The sequence below is a fragment of the Erithacus rubecula genome (assembly GCF_903797595.1).
Source record: "Erithacus rubecula genome assembly, chromosome: 10".
Classification (NCBI taxonomy): domain Eukaryota; kingdom Metazoa; phylum Chordata; class Aves; order Passeriformes; family Muscicapidae; genus Erithacus; species Erithacus rubecula.
Window position 1 is genome coordinate 21,174,565 of NC_136662.1, and position 13,122 is coordinate 21,187,686.

The 13,122-nt window shown below is 40.0% G+C and overlaps 1 protein-coding gene across 14 annotated transcripts in view; it reads left to right on the top strand.

The window, feature by feature from the left end:
- The window catches only part of ELAVL4 (ELAV like RNA binding protein 4), a 98,595-nt gene extending 89,735 nt beyond the window's left edge, over positions 1–8,860 (top strand). For 9 of the 14 annotated variants that reach the window (XM_079314553.1, XM_079314565.1, XM_079314557.1 and 6 more), the window contains exons 4-7: positions 411–564; positions 948–1,173; positions 2,573–2,611; positions 6,592–8,860. In XM_079314553.1, coding sequence (XP_079170679.1) covers positions 411–564; positions 948–1,173; positions 2,573–2,611; positions 6,592–6,940 — 768 coding nt within the window. In that variant the 3' untranslated portion in view covers positions 6,941–8,860. The remainder of the gene's footprint in view (positions 1–410; positions 565–947; positions 1,174–2,572; positions 2,612–6,591) is intronic. The other 5 variants (XM_079314559.1, XM_079314562.1, XM_079314554.1 and 2 more) reach the window with 2 other exon arrangements.
- The last annotated feature ends 4,262 nt before the right edge of the window (positions 8,861–13,122 follow it).

Consider the following 13,122-nt stretch of genomic DNA (forward strand, 5'->3'; position numbering starts at 1 on the left):
CAGGATGCAAATACAAAGAGAGCACAAAAGATCACTCCCCAAATAACCTGATCTGTTTCAGACACTTGGAGGGGAAAAAGAAAAACACACAGGAACTCCAGCAAGTGAGGTTGGCCATGGCAAATCATCCACACACCCACCCATGGGGGCAAATTTACAAAGCCATGCATGGGAAGTTGCAGATTAGTGCACCTCTGAACAGTATTTTATCACTTCAAGAACCCTTGTGTCTGCTTTAAGGTCTCTGTAGCTGTTCCTTTGTTCCTCCAGCCTTTCCTGACTCTGCTGGTTTCCCAGAGCAGGTCCTGTCTGAACTGTAGGGTTATTTCTAGTGGAAGAACAGAACATCATCTCCTAAATGCCAAGGGTGGCTGGAGCTCACTAACACTCCTCTCCTTTTCTCTCCCTAGGTGTCCTATGCCCGTCCAAGTTCAGCATCCATCCGGGATGCCAACTTGTATGTCAGCGGCCTTCCCAAAACCATGACCCAGAAAGAATTAGAGCAGTTATTCTCACAATATGGGCGCATCATCACCTCACGGATTCTGGTTGATCAAGTCACAGGTTAAAACAGAACTTTTCTTGATAAATGCATGTTTTTATTTTCTGGAAATGGCAAAATTCCAAATGTCTGCAGCTGTGGTTTTTTTACTTTCAGTGTGAAGTGTAGTACCTGTTTTCTTATAAATATGATCAGAGGTATAACTGCTGCCTCTTTAATGAGGGACTATCAAAATACAGACTATTGTTTACTTAAAATTGTTGTTAAATACAGTCAGGGCTGATTTTAGAGATTACAGATTGGGAAGAGAATTTTTCTTTACAGGAATTTTCTTAATTTGCAAACCACCTATTGTGCAAAGTCGAGCCCAACATTCAGTTTGTTCATTACATAGATGAGGCTGTTCCTACAAATATTCATCTCTTCACATGTTTTTGCTTCCCAGGGGTTTCTCGAGGTGTGGGATTTATCCGTTTTGATAAGAGAATAGAGGCAGAAGAAGCCATAAAGGGACTAAATGGCCAGAAGCCTAGCGGTGCTACAGAACCAATTACTGTGAAGTTTGCCAATAACCCCAGCCAGAAAACAAGCCAGGCACTCCTTTCACAGCTGTATCAGTCTCCCAACAGACGCTACCCTGGACCACTTCACCACCAGGCTCAGAGATTCAGGTAATTACCTGGAAAAGAACTGAAGTTCCACCAGCAACGACAGTGTGGGGCAGGTGCTGTGCAGGAAAATATGCTTTAGTTGCGTAGGCTGACCTGATTTTCTTTGTAAAATTAAATATTCTTTCCTGGAGAATGAGGAGGAAAATCTGCTGACAGCAGTAGTCATGTTGTATTTACTAAAACAGCTGAAGTACTGTACAATCAGATCTCATGAAGGCTCATAGAAAAAGGGAGAACTGAATAGAGTTACACTGGTAATCAAATGAGCAGTGACTGTCCTGTTCTTTCTCTCTTTTTGGGTAATGCTTTTATTTTCTGCTATATTACTATAGTTTTGATGCAGCTTAGACTTTGATGTTAATGACAGTGGATTGGTAGCAGGAAAAAAGCTGAGTCTGTCCCAGTCAGCAGGAGTATCATTAAATTTATTAGCCTGAGATATCTGCTCTTAGTATAAAGAGCCCTTGTATTAGTCTTTGGTGTGAGTCTTCAGATGCTTTTGGGGATGTTTTATGCCTTGCACTCTGAATATATTGTTTCCATCTGATGCATAAGGCAGAGTTAGCAATATGTGATGTTCCTATTACTTTTATGCTTAATAGTTCTCAGGCAAACCCAGCTTTCAAATAAAAAAGTCTGCCTTCCAGAAAGAAAAGAAAATTTGAACATATTTGCATAACTGAGTTGCACACTGGTTTTAGAGAATTATTCAGAAATAATTTTAGTTTGTCAGTGATGAAAACTGCTAATGAATTAAAGATGATAAAAAGTCAGCCATTGGATACATTAAATTTATACTTGTTTTTGTGTCTCTGGCACGCAGCTGTGTCCATTGAGGTTATCACTGAATCATTCAATGGACAGAAGGACTTTATTGTGCTGCCATGGAAAGCAGACGATTATGTCCTGCAAAATTTGGTGGTCAATTTAGATTGACATGTCATGAAGGATTAATACTAAATATATATAATAAAATGGGGAGAATGTATTGCATTAAAGCAGATTATCAAGAATTTTTCCAGTTCCAGCAGTTTTGGACTCGACATTTTATTTCCAAGTTTACTGTAAATATAAGGTGACAGTTGAATTACCAAAAAAAAGTTGAATTATTAAAAAGAAAGACAAATCCTAAGTGGATTTTTTTAAAACCAAACTCTGGAGGTTAATCTTTTCTCTAAGACTGTAGACAAGTTATAAAAAGGCTTTTAAATGCTCTGGTGAAAATTTAAGCACAACCTCAGTCTTAACAAAGCAGGCGGGGAGTTGTTAGGCTCCGTAGATGTGTGGGAAACTTGTTGAACGTTTCTTCTTTGAAAATGGAACACTATTAATAATAGTTCCATTGAGCGATCTTGCCATCTGTGAGACATTAACCCAAAGACCCTCCTTCTCTTTTCAGGCTGGACAATTTGCTTAATATGGCCTATGGCGTAAAGAGGTAATTAGAATTCCACAGATTGCCAGATGTCCGTGTTGGCACAGATTGGTGCTACAATTTTTTTTTTTTTTTTTTAATTCACTAACTTTATTTTTTTTATCCCTTCTTTTCTTCCACCAGCATGTCAAATTCTTTTTAAGTTTGGACTTCAGTTGGTTTTGTTACTTTAAGGGCCTCACGCACAAGTTCTGTGGGGTTTTTCAACCTTTTTTTTTATTTACAGGTGGGCTTCTCAAATGGTTTAGGTGCCACAGCTACAGGCATTGAAATTGCATTTGCTCTGCTATGCAGTGCTTTCTCCAGAATCAAAACTATTAACTTGAGTTTTTAACAAATCTGTGATCTGATAATGGAAAATTTAAATCAAAAATCAGAATTAGGCTGCAGTTGTCTCTCAGTTGAGACTGCCTTTCTCCCACATCTGGCATCATAAGTTTGACTTGAAAATACAGCTGTGTGCACCTCAATCAGCCCGAAGTTTCTTTTGTTGCAGGTTTAATACTTGGGATTTTTTTTTTTCAGTCCTTGAAATTTATTTTTTTGTTTGTTTAAAGTAGCTGTGTGTTTGTATGTGCACGCATGTGTGAAAGCTCAGCTGATTTGTCAACATTTCTGCGGTTCCATGAGTGTTTGGTAGCTAAAATGAGATGATGTGGTGTTAGTGTTTCTTTTAATGGCAACATCAGTGTAAGCAGCCCTTGCAGAAAAACAAAGGTATAGTCTTATTTCTGATGTTACCTTAAAATGTCCAAATTAAGATGAGAAAGTACTACTTAATCTTCTGAAATGGTCTTCTCACCACACTTGAAAATTACTTGAGCTTTTCTTTTTTTAAGCTCATCCTCTAAAAAGGCATGGTAAGTATATCTTTATACTAGCTAGCTTCAGACAGTAAGGCAGGGTTTAACCCTGATACCTTGTCAGAAACATGGAAAAACTCCCAGTTGAGTGTCTGTCCAGGTGCAAGTCAATGTCAGAAGGATGGATTTGTTATGGGAGGTTCCCCTGGGTTTTTTCTGCTGCCTCTTCTTCCCTGGAATTGGGCTGGCTTGTGGTGCAGGATAGGTTGAGTCTGAACAGAGGAAAAGAAATTACCTGCCTTTGTAGGTTATACATCTGATTTCTTGACATTGTCTGCATTGTTGCTTAAAAAACACAGCAGTGTTTGCAGGCATCTTAAATTAGTTCTTATCTCCTCTCAGCAAACCTTGGCAATTGTACCTGCACTAGCAAAACTTGAATTTATAGGTGCGGGGTCACAAAAAATACTGCACTGGTAATTTCTGAAGCTGCTTCAGAAACAGGAGATTGGCTCTCCCCGTTCTAACTGTGTGGTACTGACGGAAAATGAGACATGCTGATGTGGAAAAAATGTTTTATTGAGGCTAATTTCAGATCACTTTGCTAGTAGCAAAGCTCCTTATGCGATAGATGATCTTGTATTTGTGTCAATGCACTTGCACCAGTTTTGTGCGTGTTTTGTTTGATTTACAGCAGCTGCTGTGGTCGTGGCACATAAATAGTTGAAAGCTGCATAGCTCCTGAAGGTGTCCAGGGAGAAGCTGCTCTCCAGTGAACTGTAGGAGGCTTTAACTCTTACAACAGTGCAGTTTTCTTTAAAATGCACAGCCTTGTAATGCATTGTTACATGCATGTCTTTGCATTGCACAGGTTTTACATCATCCTTCCTTAGAGCATGATGTATCCCTTAGTGTTGTATTTCACATTAAATTTAAACATTCCAGAAAAGCAGTGTTTGCTGGCTTATGTATGTTACTGGCACAGTCAATACAGGCCAGCGATGGGCTTGAAGTCCCATCTTCCCCGTTTTGAAATGAGCTGAAGCTGTTGGCTTGTACAAGCCCTGGCTGTGCTTTATTTCCAATCCTTATTTCCACCTGCAGTGGAAGGAGCAGTAGAAATTGGCCTTGTCCAGCCTTTCTGTGCTGAACTGTTGTGATAATGTCACTGGTTTCACTGTGCGGGAGAGAAACTAAAATGTGTCGAGAGAAGGATTTGCAAAAGTGAAGTTGAGTTGGAAAATTGCCACGTATTTTTAATAAACTGTCTGCAAACCTTACTGAGGATCTGATGCTGTGAGCATTTGTGAACTGCTCATTTACAGCATAGCTACACCCCAGTGATGATCCTCAGCTTAAGATGTATATTCCAAGCGTCTTCTTTTTCCCTGATTATACATAAAAAGTGCCGTCAGGCGTCAACAGAACAGTGAGCAACCATCAAGTGTGTAGTTTCCTTTATGGTTATTTAATATACACTGCATAATATTGTGCAGATTGCTAAATGTGTGTGGAAATTATTACAAGTGTAAAAAGTTTTGGAGAGCACAAGAGCTCGCTCAGCAACAGAGTCCCTCCCTCTGCTCCCTCAATCATCGCTCAGAAAATCCTGAGGAATTATTATTCTGTTCTGGTATTAAAACTCATCATATTGAAGGTACACGTGAAACTGGATTTTTAAGACATTTCCTCTGTGCAGTTGTTATTTTAAAACATGTCCCAAAGTGTAGCTTCAGAAAGCATGTCAATTTTTTTTCCACACTGATGAAAGGAAAATTATGTTGATCCTGAGGGCTGATACTGCTTAACATCTTCATTAATAACCTGAGTCATGGGCTGCGCTGCGCCCCGCTCGCATTAGCGGGTGACACTGAGGTGGTGAGGAGCAGGGGCTGTCACTGCTGCTGGCCATGGCTGCCACTGGGGAGACCTTGGAAAGCTGCAGGAACATGCTGAAATTCAGGGAAGGCAGATACTGAGGAGTTTAGCTGCTGACTGCTGCTTTCAGCTGCCTACAAGGGGCTTTAGAAAGAAGGTGAAGCCAAGCTTTTCGCAGAGGTCAAACGCAGGAGGGCAAGAGCCAGCAGCCACAGGCTGCAGCAGGGAAAGTCACACTTGAGAAGGGAAACTCACAGTGAAGATGGAGCCCTGCAGCAGGGGCTGCAGTAGCAAAGTTCCTGTCCTTGGAGATGTCCTAGGCTTCCCTCTGCAGGGCCTTGAGCAGCAGATCTCATTTGAGAAGTTTTTCTTGCTTTGGAGCAGGAGGCTGATCAGATGATCCCCATAGATCCTGCCCAGGCTTTGTTATCCCATGATGGATCTGTGTTCATAAACACCTGGCTTTATCTGCTCTCTTCGGATATTTGAGGTAAAGTCCCAAAGGACAATGAGGGAGAAACAGTAGTAGGGTGCTCTATTGAATTCTGGGAGTTAGTCCCTGCACTGACTTTTTGAAGAACCTAAAGCCTGTCATGGAGATGAAGCCTCACAGTGTGAACGTATCAGCCGATGTCCTCATTAATTGTATTTGTGTTCTACTTATCCTACAATTGCTGCATAAACCTTCTTTGATATGTGGCTGGCTTTAGGACTTTTTATTACCTGGATTTTTTTTCCCCAGTGTATGTCAATTAAGGGTCATGTTAGGAGGGGAAGGAAAATCTACCACTCAGAGACATCTCTCTAATAGTATTTTTAGCTGAAGACTCTACCGTTACAGCTGAATCCTGACAAAGGCATTTCTTATTAATCTTTAAAATAGGTCTTGAAGTTTGCTTGGGTTTTTTCACTGCAGACTAGTAGGAGATAAAGCATTAGATCTCTGTTGTCCTGAAACTTATATCAGTGCTGGGAATAAGTGGCAAATTTCTACAGGCCCTTTTTACACGAGCTGTTGTTTATCACAGTGTGTGCAGGCCCTCTCTGACTCAGATTGTTCTCAAGCATTTCTTTTCTGAGGTCTTCGTACACATCTAAGCAGGGCTTATCCTCGGAGGGAGATGCATTTATGCCCAGATTTGGCGATTTTATTCAGTGCATCTCCCCTCCACTTCAGCAGGAGTTAGAGAGCAAGGGTGGCTCTGTGGTCATCTTCCAGGGACAGCATCCAGAGCTGTACCATTGCCTTGTTTTTAGGTCTCGGAGCCCTCCAGCTCGTGCCAAGAGATGTATTTAGAATAGACCCCTCTTTTTGCTCGGTAGGTTTTCTCCGATCACAATTGATGGCATGACGAGCCTTGTGGGAATGAATATCCCTGGTCACACCGGGACTGGATGGTGCATCTTCGTCTACAACTTGTCTCCCGACTCGGATGAGAGCGTGCTGTGGCAGTTGTTTGGTCCCTTTGGAGCGGTCAATAATGTCAAGGTGATCCGTGATTTCAACACCAACAAGTGCAAGGGATTTGGCTTTGTCACCATGACCAACTACGACGAAGCTGCCATGGCCATTGCCAGCCTTAATGGATACCGTTTAGGAGACAGAGTATTGCAAGTTTCCTTTAAAACCAATAAAACCCACAAATCCTGAATTTCATATCCTTACTTACTAAAATATATATATATAAATATATATACGAACAAAACAAAACAAAAAAAAAAAAACTCTTCAAGGCTTATATTCAACCATGGACTTTATAAGCCAGTGTTGCCTAAGTATTAAAACATTGGATATCCTGTGAGGAACAGGAAAGGATTTTATAATGCTTAGAAAAAAAAAAAAAAAACCTTTGATGCATTGAATGTTCTTTCATAGCTGTCGTTGTTGAATATAATATACATAGATAACAATGTGCAGGGATTTTTACCCGGCCAGCTAGTTTTACTACCTTCCTTGAAGGTGGGTCTTTTTAAGATGACCATTCACTCATTTGAAAAAATAATAAAACAAAAAACAATTTTTACGAACTAATGGGATTAAAAGCGAGAAAAAAAAAAAAGATTTTTGTTTTCTTTTCTGTTTTTTCAAAACATTGATTGAATCAGATTGGTAAACCCCCCACACAAATTAAAGAGGAACAATAAAAATTGCAAAAAGAAGAACATAATTTTGCAACTTTTTTTATTTTTCCTTTTTTCTTTTGTATCATGTGAACTAAACAGTCTTCTGTTAGGGAATGGGGTAACGGGGGATACCTGATGACATAACAATTTAAATAACATTAACAATGTTGCCAAAGAGGTGGTCTCTTTGCTGAAAATGGGTTTCAAGAAAAATCTATTTTTATAAAATATAAAGAATTTTTACAAGAGAATCTGGATTTGAGAAAAAATATTTTGACTGGCTAATTTAGGGGAAATTGACAACTTTGTCATGTTCATACTGCACTGGTAACTTTTTAGAGATCAAGATGTGTGTTTTAAACTGGATTAGTAGATTGTTTTTTGAAGGATGGGCTACAAACAGATGATCTTCGTATCTTTTCATAGCATGTAATAAAAATATTAAATACAGTACGGGAGAGTGTTCTTCCCAGGCACGCAGTTACCCACAGTCAAAACCCAAAAGCAAGGAGATGAGTTGCAAGACGGTTTTTCTTTAAGTCATCAGTATGGGATATCAGCAGAACAAAAGTTAAAAAAATTAATTTTTTGATCAAAAACTTCCTTGGTTTGAGCAGTAGGTGCTACAAAATTATTTACATATCTTAGTATCATAGTTAAATGTAATGTGTTTAGAAAAAAATACATTTGCTTTAAATTTGTTAAGAATTTTCAAATTCACTTTATAGCCCAAGCTAATATAATTGGGCTGTGTTGGCACATTTGGAACACTGTTTATGTTGCTTGAAACACTTATTTATTTAATTGCCGATGTGATGCATATGGCCAAAATCAAATATAGCTAGTTTGGCTAGTCTACTTATTTGTTTACTTAAACTATGGGAAGAAGCATATTATTGTGTCATTTTGTTGTGTGTGTATGTGTATATATAATATAAATATATATATATATAAAGTTATTTTTTCTTTTGGTTAATTTATTATAAGTTGTAACACTTTGCTAGTTTTGTTTGTATATGTCTTAAAATGTTTTCTTATGATACTTAAGTGACAGAGGTATCAAGGTAACTTGTGTAGAAATATTGTTTGATATATTGTCATGTTTGTTGTGAATATTTTTTCTTACTGCACAGTAGAAAAGAAAACAACTGGGTCTTTATTTTAATGTAATTCAGATTGGGGAAAACAGAGCTAAGGGAACAAAATGACTGAGGGGGTGCTCTCCCATGTCCAGTGCACTGATCATTTTAGTATGTTTGTGCTTTGTACGGTTATATATTTAAAACAAAAAAGGGTCATGCTCTTCCCTGAGTACTAGAAACAGTTACTCGCTATGCATAATCTAGTTGATAGTTAAATTTGCTATTGCTTTTCTTGTCTTGTTATATAAAATCTTTTCAATACAAGTTTAGTCTTAATGGTAATAAAACGTTATGGTTATTTATAACTTGTGCTTATTTTGTGCATTTTTTCCATGCTATACCCACTAACTGCATGTAGACTAAGTATTGTTTTTTCACACTGAAGAGGCAAACTTTTGTAGTAGACAAATAACTAAAAGCAAAGGCTGCATCATAATTTTATCAGTTTTTTACTTTAACAATGTTAGATTTTAGTTTAAAGGAACACTCATTCAATGTTCAGGGAAACCTTTATACATCATCTGCTATGAATGAGCGCAGTTTGCTGGGAAAGTTTTGATGCATTTGCTAAGCATTAGTGGGGAAGGCATGTCAGAATCTTTTCTCTACGATGTGTTTTACTATCTGAATAATAATAATAATTTAAAAAATCTTTCTTAGGACCAGGCAGTTGTATACTTTAGTTATAATGAATGACTTCATGTTAACCTTGCTAGTTTAGATCATTTCTGAGGGAAAGTATTGTAAATGTTTTTTTCATAACCTTGTTGTGTTTGAATTATTTGTACTTTAATTGTCCAGACAATAAATGAAAGTGTGTAGAATGGCTATGGACTTTCCACCTTTTTAAGTGTGTTCAGATGTTTTAGTATTCCCAGCCGCACCTCAGCCGAGGCAGAGGTTTAGTCTCTGATTTCAGAAGCAAGGTCTTCAAGAGAGAAACGTTCTAGTCAAACCAGATTGAGCATATTCATGATTTGTTTTTCCTTCCAAAGGCCAGAAAGAATCGGCCGTTTAATTTAAGATGTTGAACACCAAATACCAAACTGTAACTTTCATTTATTTGAATGTGGAAGATGCTGAAGGGTTTCTACTATATACAGTATTTTTACACAATGAAAATATTAACTCAGTCAATATCAACACTTTAAAACATAGTGAGCAAATTTCAGTGATAATAACAGTTTTTAAGCCATCATTTAGTTTGACTTTTCTATGAATATGCTATGAATGTCATGCAATATGAAACAGTGTACATATTGTCTGATGTACAACAGTATATATGATCACATTCCAAATTTGATTCTTTTCACCATGTGTTATAACTAGAGTTGATACTTCTTTCAGTTGACTTGTTTGAATCTCATTAATACAAATATTCACTTCATGTTTATGTTCTGTAACATTCACTGATTGAGAATATGTACCTTGTAAAACTGCAGCATTGAATTTCGTAACTGAGATTAGGAAACTCTATCAGAGGGCTGGATGGACTGTGTGGTTCTTCAGCTCCTTCACCTATTAATAAACTCGTGTTTTTGTGAGATTAAGTTACCATGTTGGTTATAATAATTAATTTCAAGCCACAGAATGAGTTTGTTCTTAAATTTACAGCTTGCTTAATTCGTCCTTAAGTCCACCTCACCGTGCCATAGTGAAAAGCAGAAGTGGTTTATTTGGTCTGTTTAAAGACTTGGCTCTGAAAAACATCATCCTTCCATCTACCTCTATATGTATATACACATATTTTGGTTATATACATATACGTACACTTCACAACATGCACCAGCCCATTTAAAAAAAAAAACAACCTGCACTTTCTGTTTAAGAAAGTGATATTTTATCACGAGCACTATTTAATATGGTTCCCTCTGCTTTACAGCATTTGTTAGGGTTGTCATCTAATTTTCTTCAGAAAGTAGTGAGACCAAAATCAATCACTGTGTGGTCTGGATGCTTTTAAGACAGAACACAACTGGCATTAGGGCCAGTCTTGGTGCAGATTATCTCCCCACTTCCACTTAAGGGTTGGCTCCTAGTCTTTGCATCTCATAAGGTACCTGTTTGTTCATTCAGCAGCTTGGTGAGCTGCTGTGAGCTGAAGCACACAGTAACATGAGAGAAAGGACTCTGCCAGCTCTAGGGGTCTGGGATGCAAAGTTCAGTCCCCTTTTGAGACTATCACAAAGGGGAAGAGGATAAAAACAGTCATAGAAGGTTTCCCATGCTGATCCTATTAGGAGCATTTTCAGTAATTTTTACTGAAACACAGTTTCTGCCCAGCTGGGATCAGAACCACATTTCACTAACACACATTCAGAGTAATCAAGGTTTATATTTTCTTCTTGAAAGGGTAATCACTCTTTCTGCAATTAGTGAGCCTGCTGCATAAATGGAAAATCACCTGGGGGAGGGTGCTTCAAGTGCATTCACTTTGTGTTCCATTTCAGTTTACCTTAGACACGGACTTGGGCTTGGAATGCACTGAGGGGAGCGTGTGCTGGAAATAATGCTGACAGATCCAAGGGAGCATTGGATTCATACTGGGGCCACTCAGCTTTCCTGCTGCCCAGAACTTGTAGCAGCCAAGCACTCAAGTACTCTGGTGCTGCTCCTTTCCAGGGGGAAGGGTGGGTAGGGGGGTCTGGGTCCTTGCATCAGCTTCAGGATTGCCCAGGGCAGAGGCACACCCAGAGCTGTGCCAGGGAAGCCTTTCTCCATCACCAGAAGCCAGGCAAGGCTGTTACCTTGCACATCTTACATGGCTACAGAGAGATTGGGTAAACCCAGGTCAGAGTGTGGTGGCAGCAAAGATTTGCTCCCTGCCCTGGAGATCTCACAGACTGAGCTCCTGCACAGAAGTAATTCACTGTGCATACAGAGCAAAATGAAAGGAGATCAAATCCAGCATAACTTCACAAAAGCTCTGACATCTCAGACTAATACAATCTCTCCCTTCTAAAAATACCTAAACCCAGGAGATGGGATGGAGCAAATCCAGCTGAGCCTCAGTAGCTCACAAGGGGACACATCAGCTGGGCACAAACAGGGACTGCTGCAGGAGGGGACACAGGGCACCAACCACACACAGACACAAATGCACAAATCCTGTGGCATGCTGCACTGGGCATTGCTGCAGTCTCCATGCTCAGGACAGTGCTTTCATCCCAGGTGCTTTGGGAGTACCTGCAGCACCCAGGGGAGTGCAAGAGGCACTTCTGAGGCCTCTCCAAGAAACACTGTGCCACTGGTGTGCTTGAGAAATTCCGGTGGGATTGCGTGCACTATGGCACCAGGGTGATCAGGAGAATACAAACTCTGAAGAGTCACCAAGCTTGAATTGTTTCTAACTCACATAAACACAAAACCTGTGTGTTTAAAAAGCCTGTTTCTATAAATCTTCCAGAGCTGAGCATTAGAAAGGGCTGTAGGAAGAAAAGTACCCAAAAGGAGGGGTCATACAAAGGTGGCCTGATTTAACTCACCCACAGTTAAAGACAAGAAATCTGACTGCTTCTTTTAGATTAGCAATTTTCTGAAATACTTTTTCTACTCACAGTAGAAATAACTTGGAAGATGGATACACACACACAACAGCTGCTTTTCAGACACAGTTGGAAGTTTTGCTTGCCACACTCCTAAGGTATCACTGATATTTTTAAATACTAGTCCGGCATATTTTAAAATATTTCATCTTAAATTTCATTGAGATTTAAAATATTATAGAGATGCACATTTTTTCTTGTGCAGTATCAAAAAATAAAATCCTAAAACCTCTATTCTATTCATTCCACACTAAACCTCCTGTCTCACATCATTGGGGTTTGGAGCTGCCAGCAAGTGAGACCCAGCTACTGCTGCTTACAGGTGAAGACAATCTGAAGCAGGTTCATATTCCCTCTCCTAGAGAGCAAGCAAACTCATGTGCTAGGTGGAGCACTGCTCTGCCAAGTGCAGAAGCTCGTTTTTGTCACCAAAACGCATGTCTTGTCCCCATGCCCTCCAGCCAAGCCTCATGCTGCTGAGACCCCTGGCCCTTCTCAGGTGTGACATCCTCATCCTGCCACTGGGTGATCCTTGGGGTGAGCCCAGCCTTGCTCTGGTGTCTGAAGGACAAATGGGGCAGGATTACTTCTGTCACCCCATGGCACAGGGTCCCCCACAGTGGGGACTCTCCCTGCAGGTCATTCTCCTGCCTGGCCCACAGCACGCACTGCAACAGCCCTCACTTAACCAAATTCCCTAAATCCTGTTTCTGGTTAGCCAGCCACAGTGTCCCAGTAGCCATCACTCAGGGAGAGGAGCAGGTGAATGATCACCTCTGGCCTTACTTTATCCACCCTGACCCCCTGCTTAACACCACAACCATTCAGGCTCTGGCTTCCCCCCTTTCCAAGGCCACCAGTGTGACCCTGTCCTAGACTAAGCCACATTTTCAGTGCCACCCAAGGTTGCTGAAGCAGGCAATGCCATGGGGCTGGTGAGTCTGGCAGTGCCTGACCTCCCCTGAGCTGTTCCCACATTCTCTTTCTCCTCCAAGACCCAGGCAGGAGCCCGAGATGCTTCA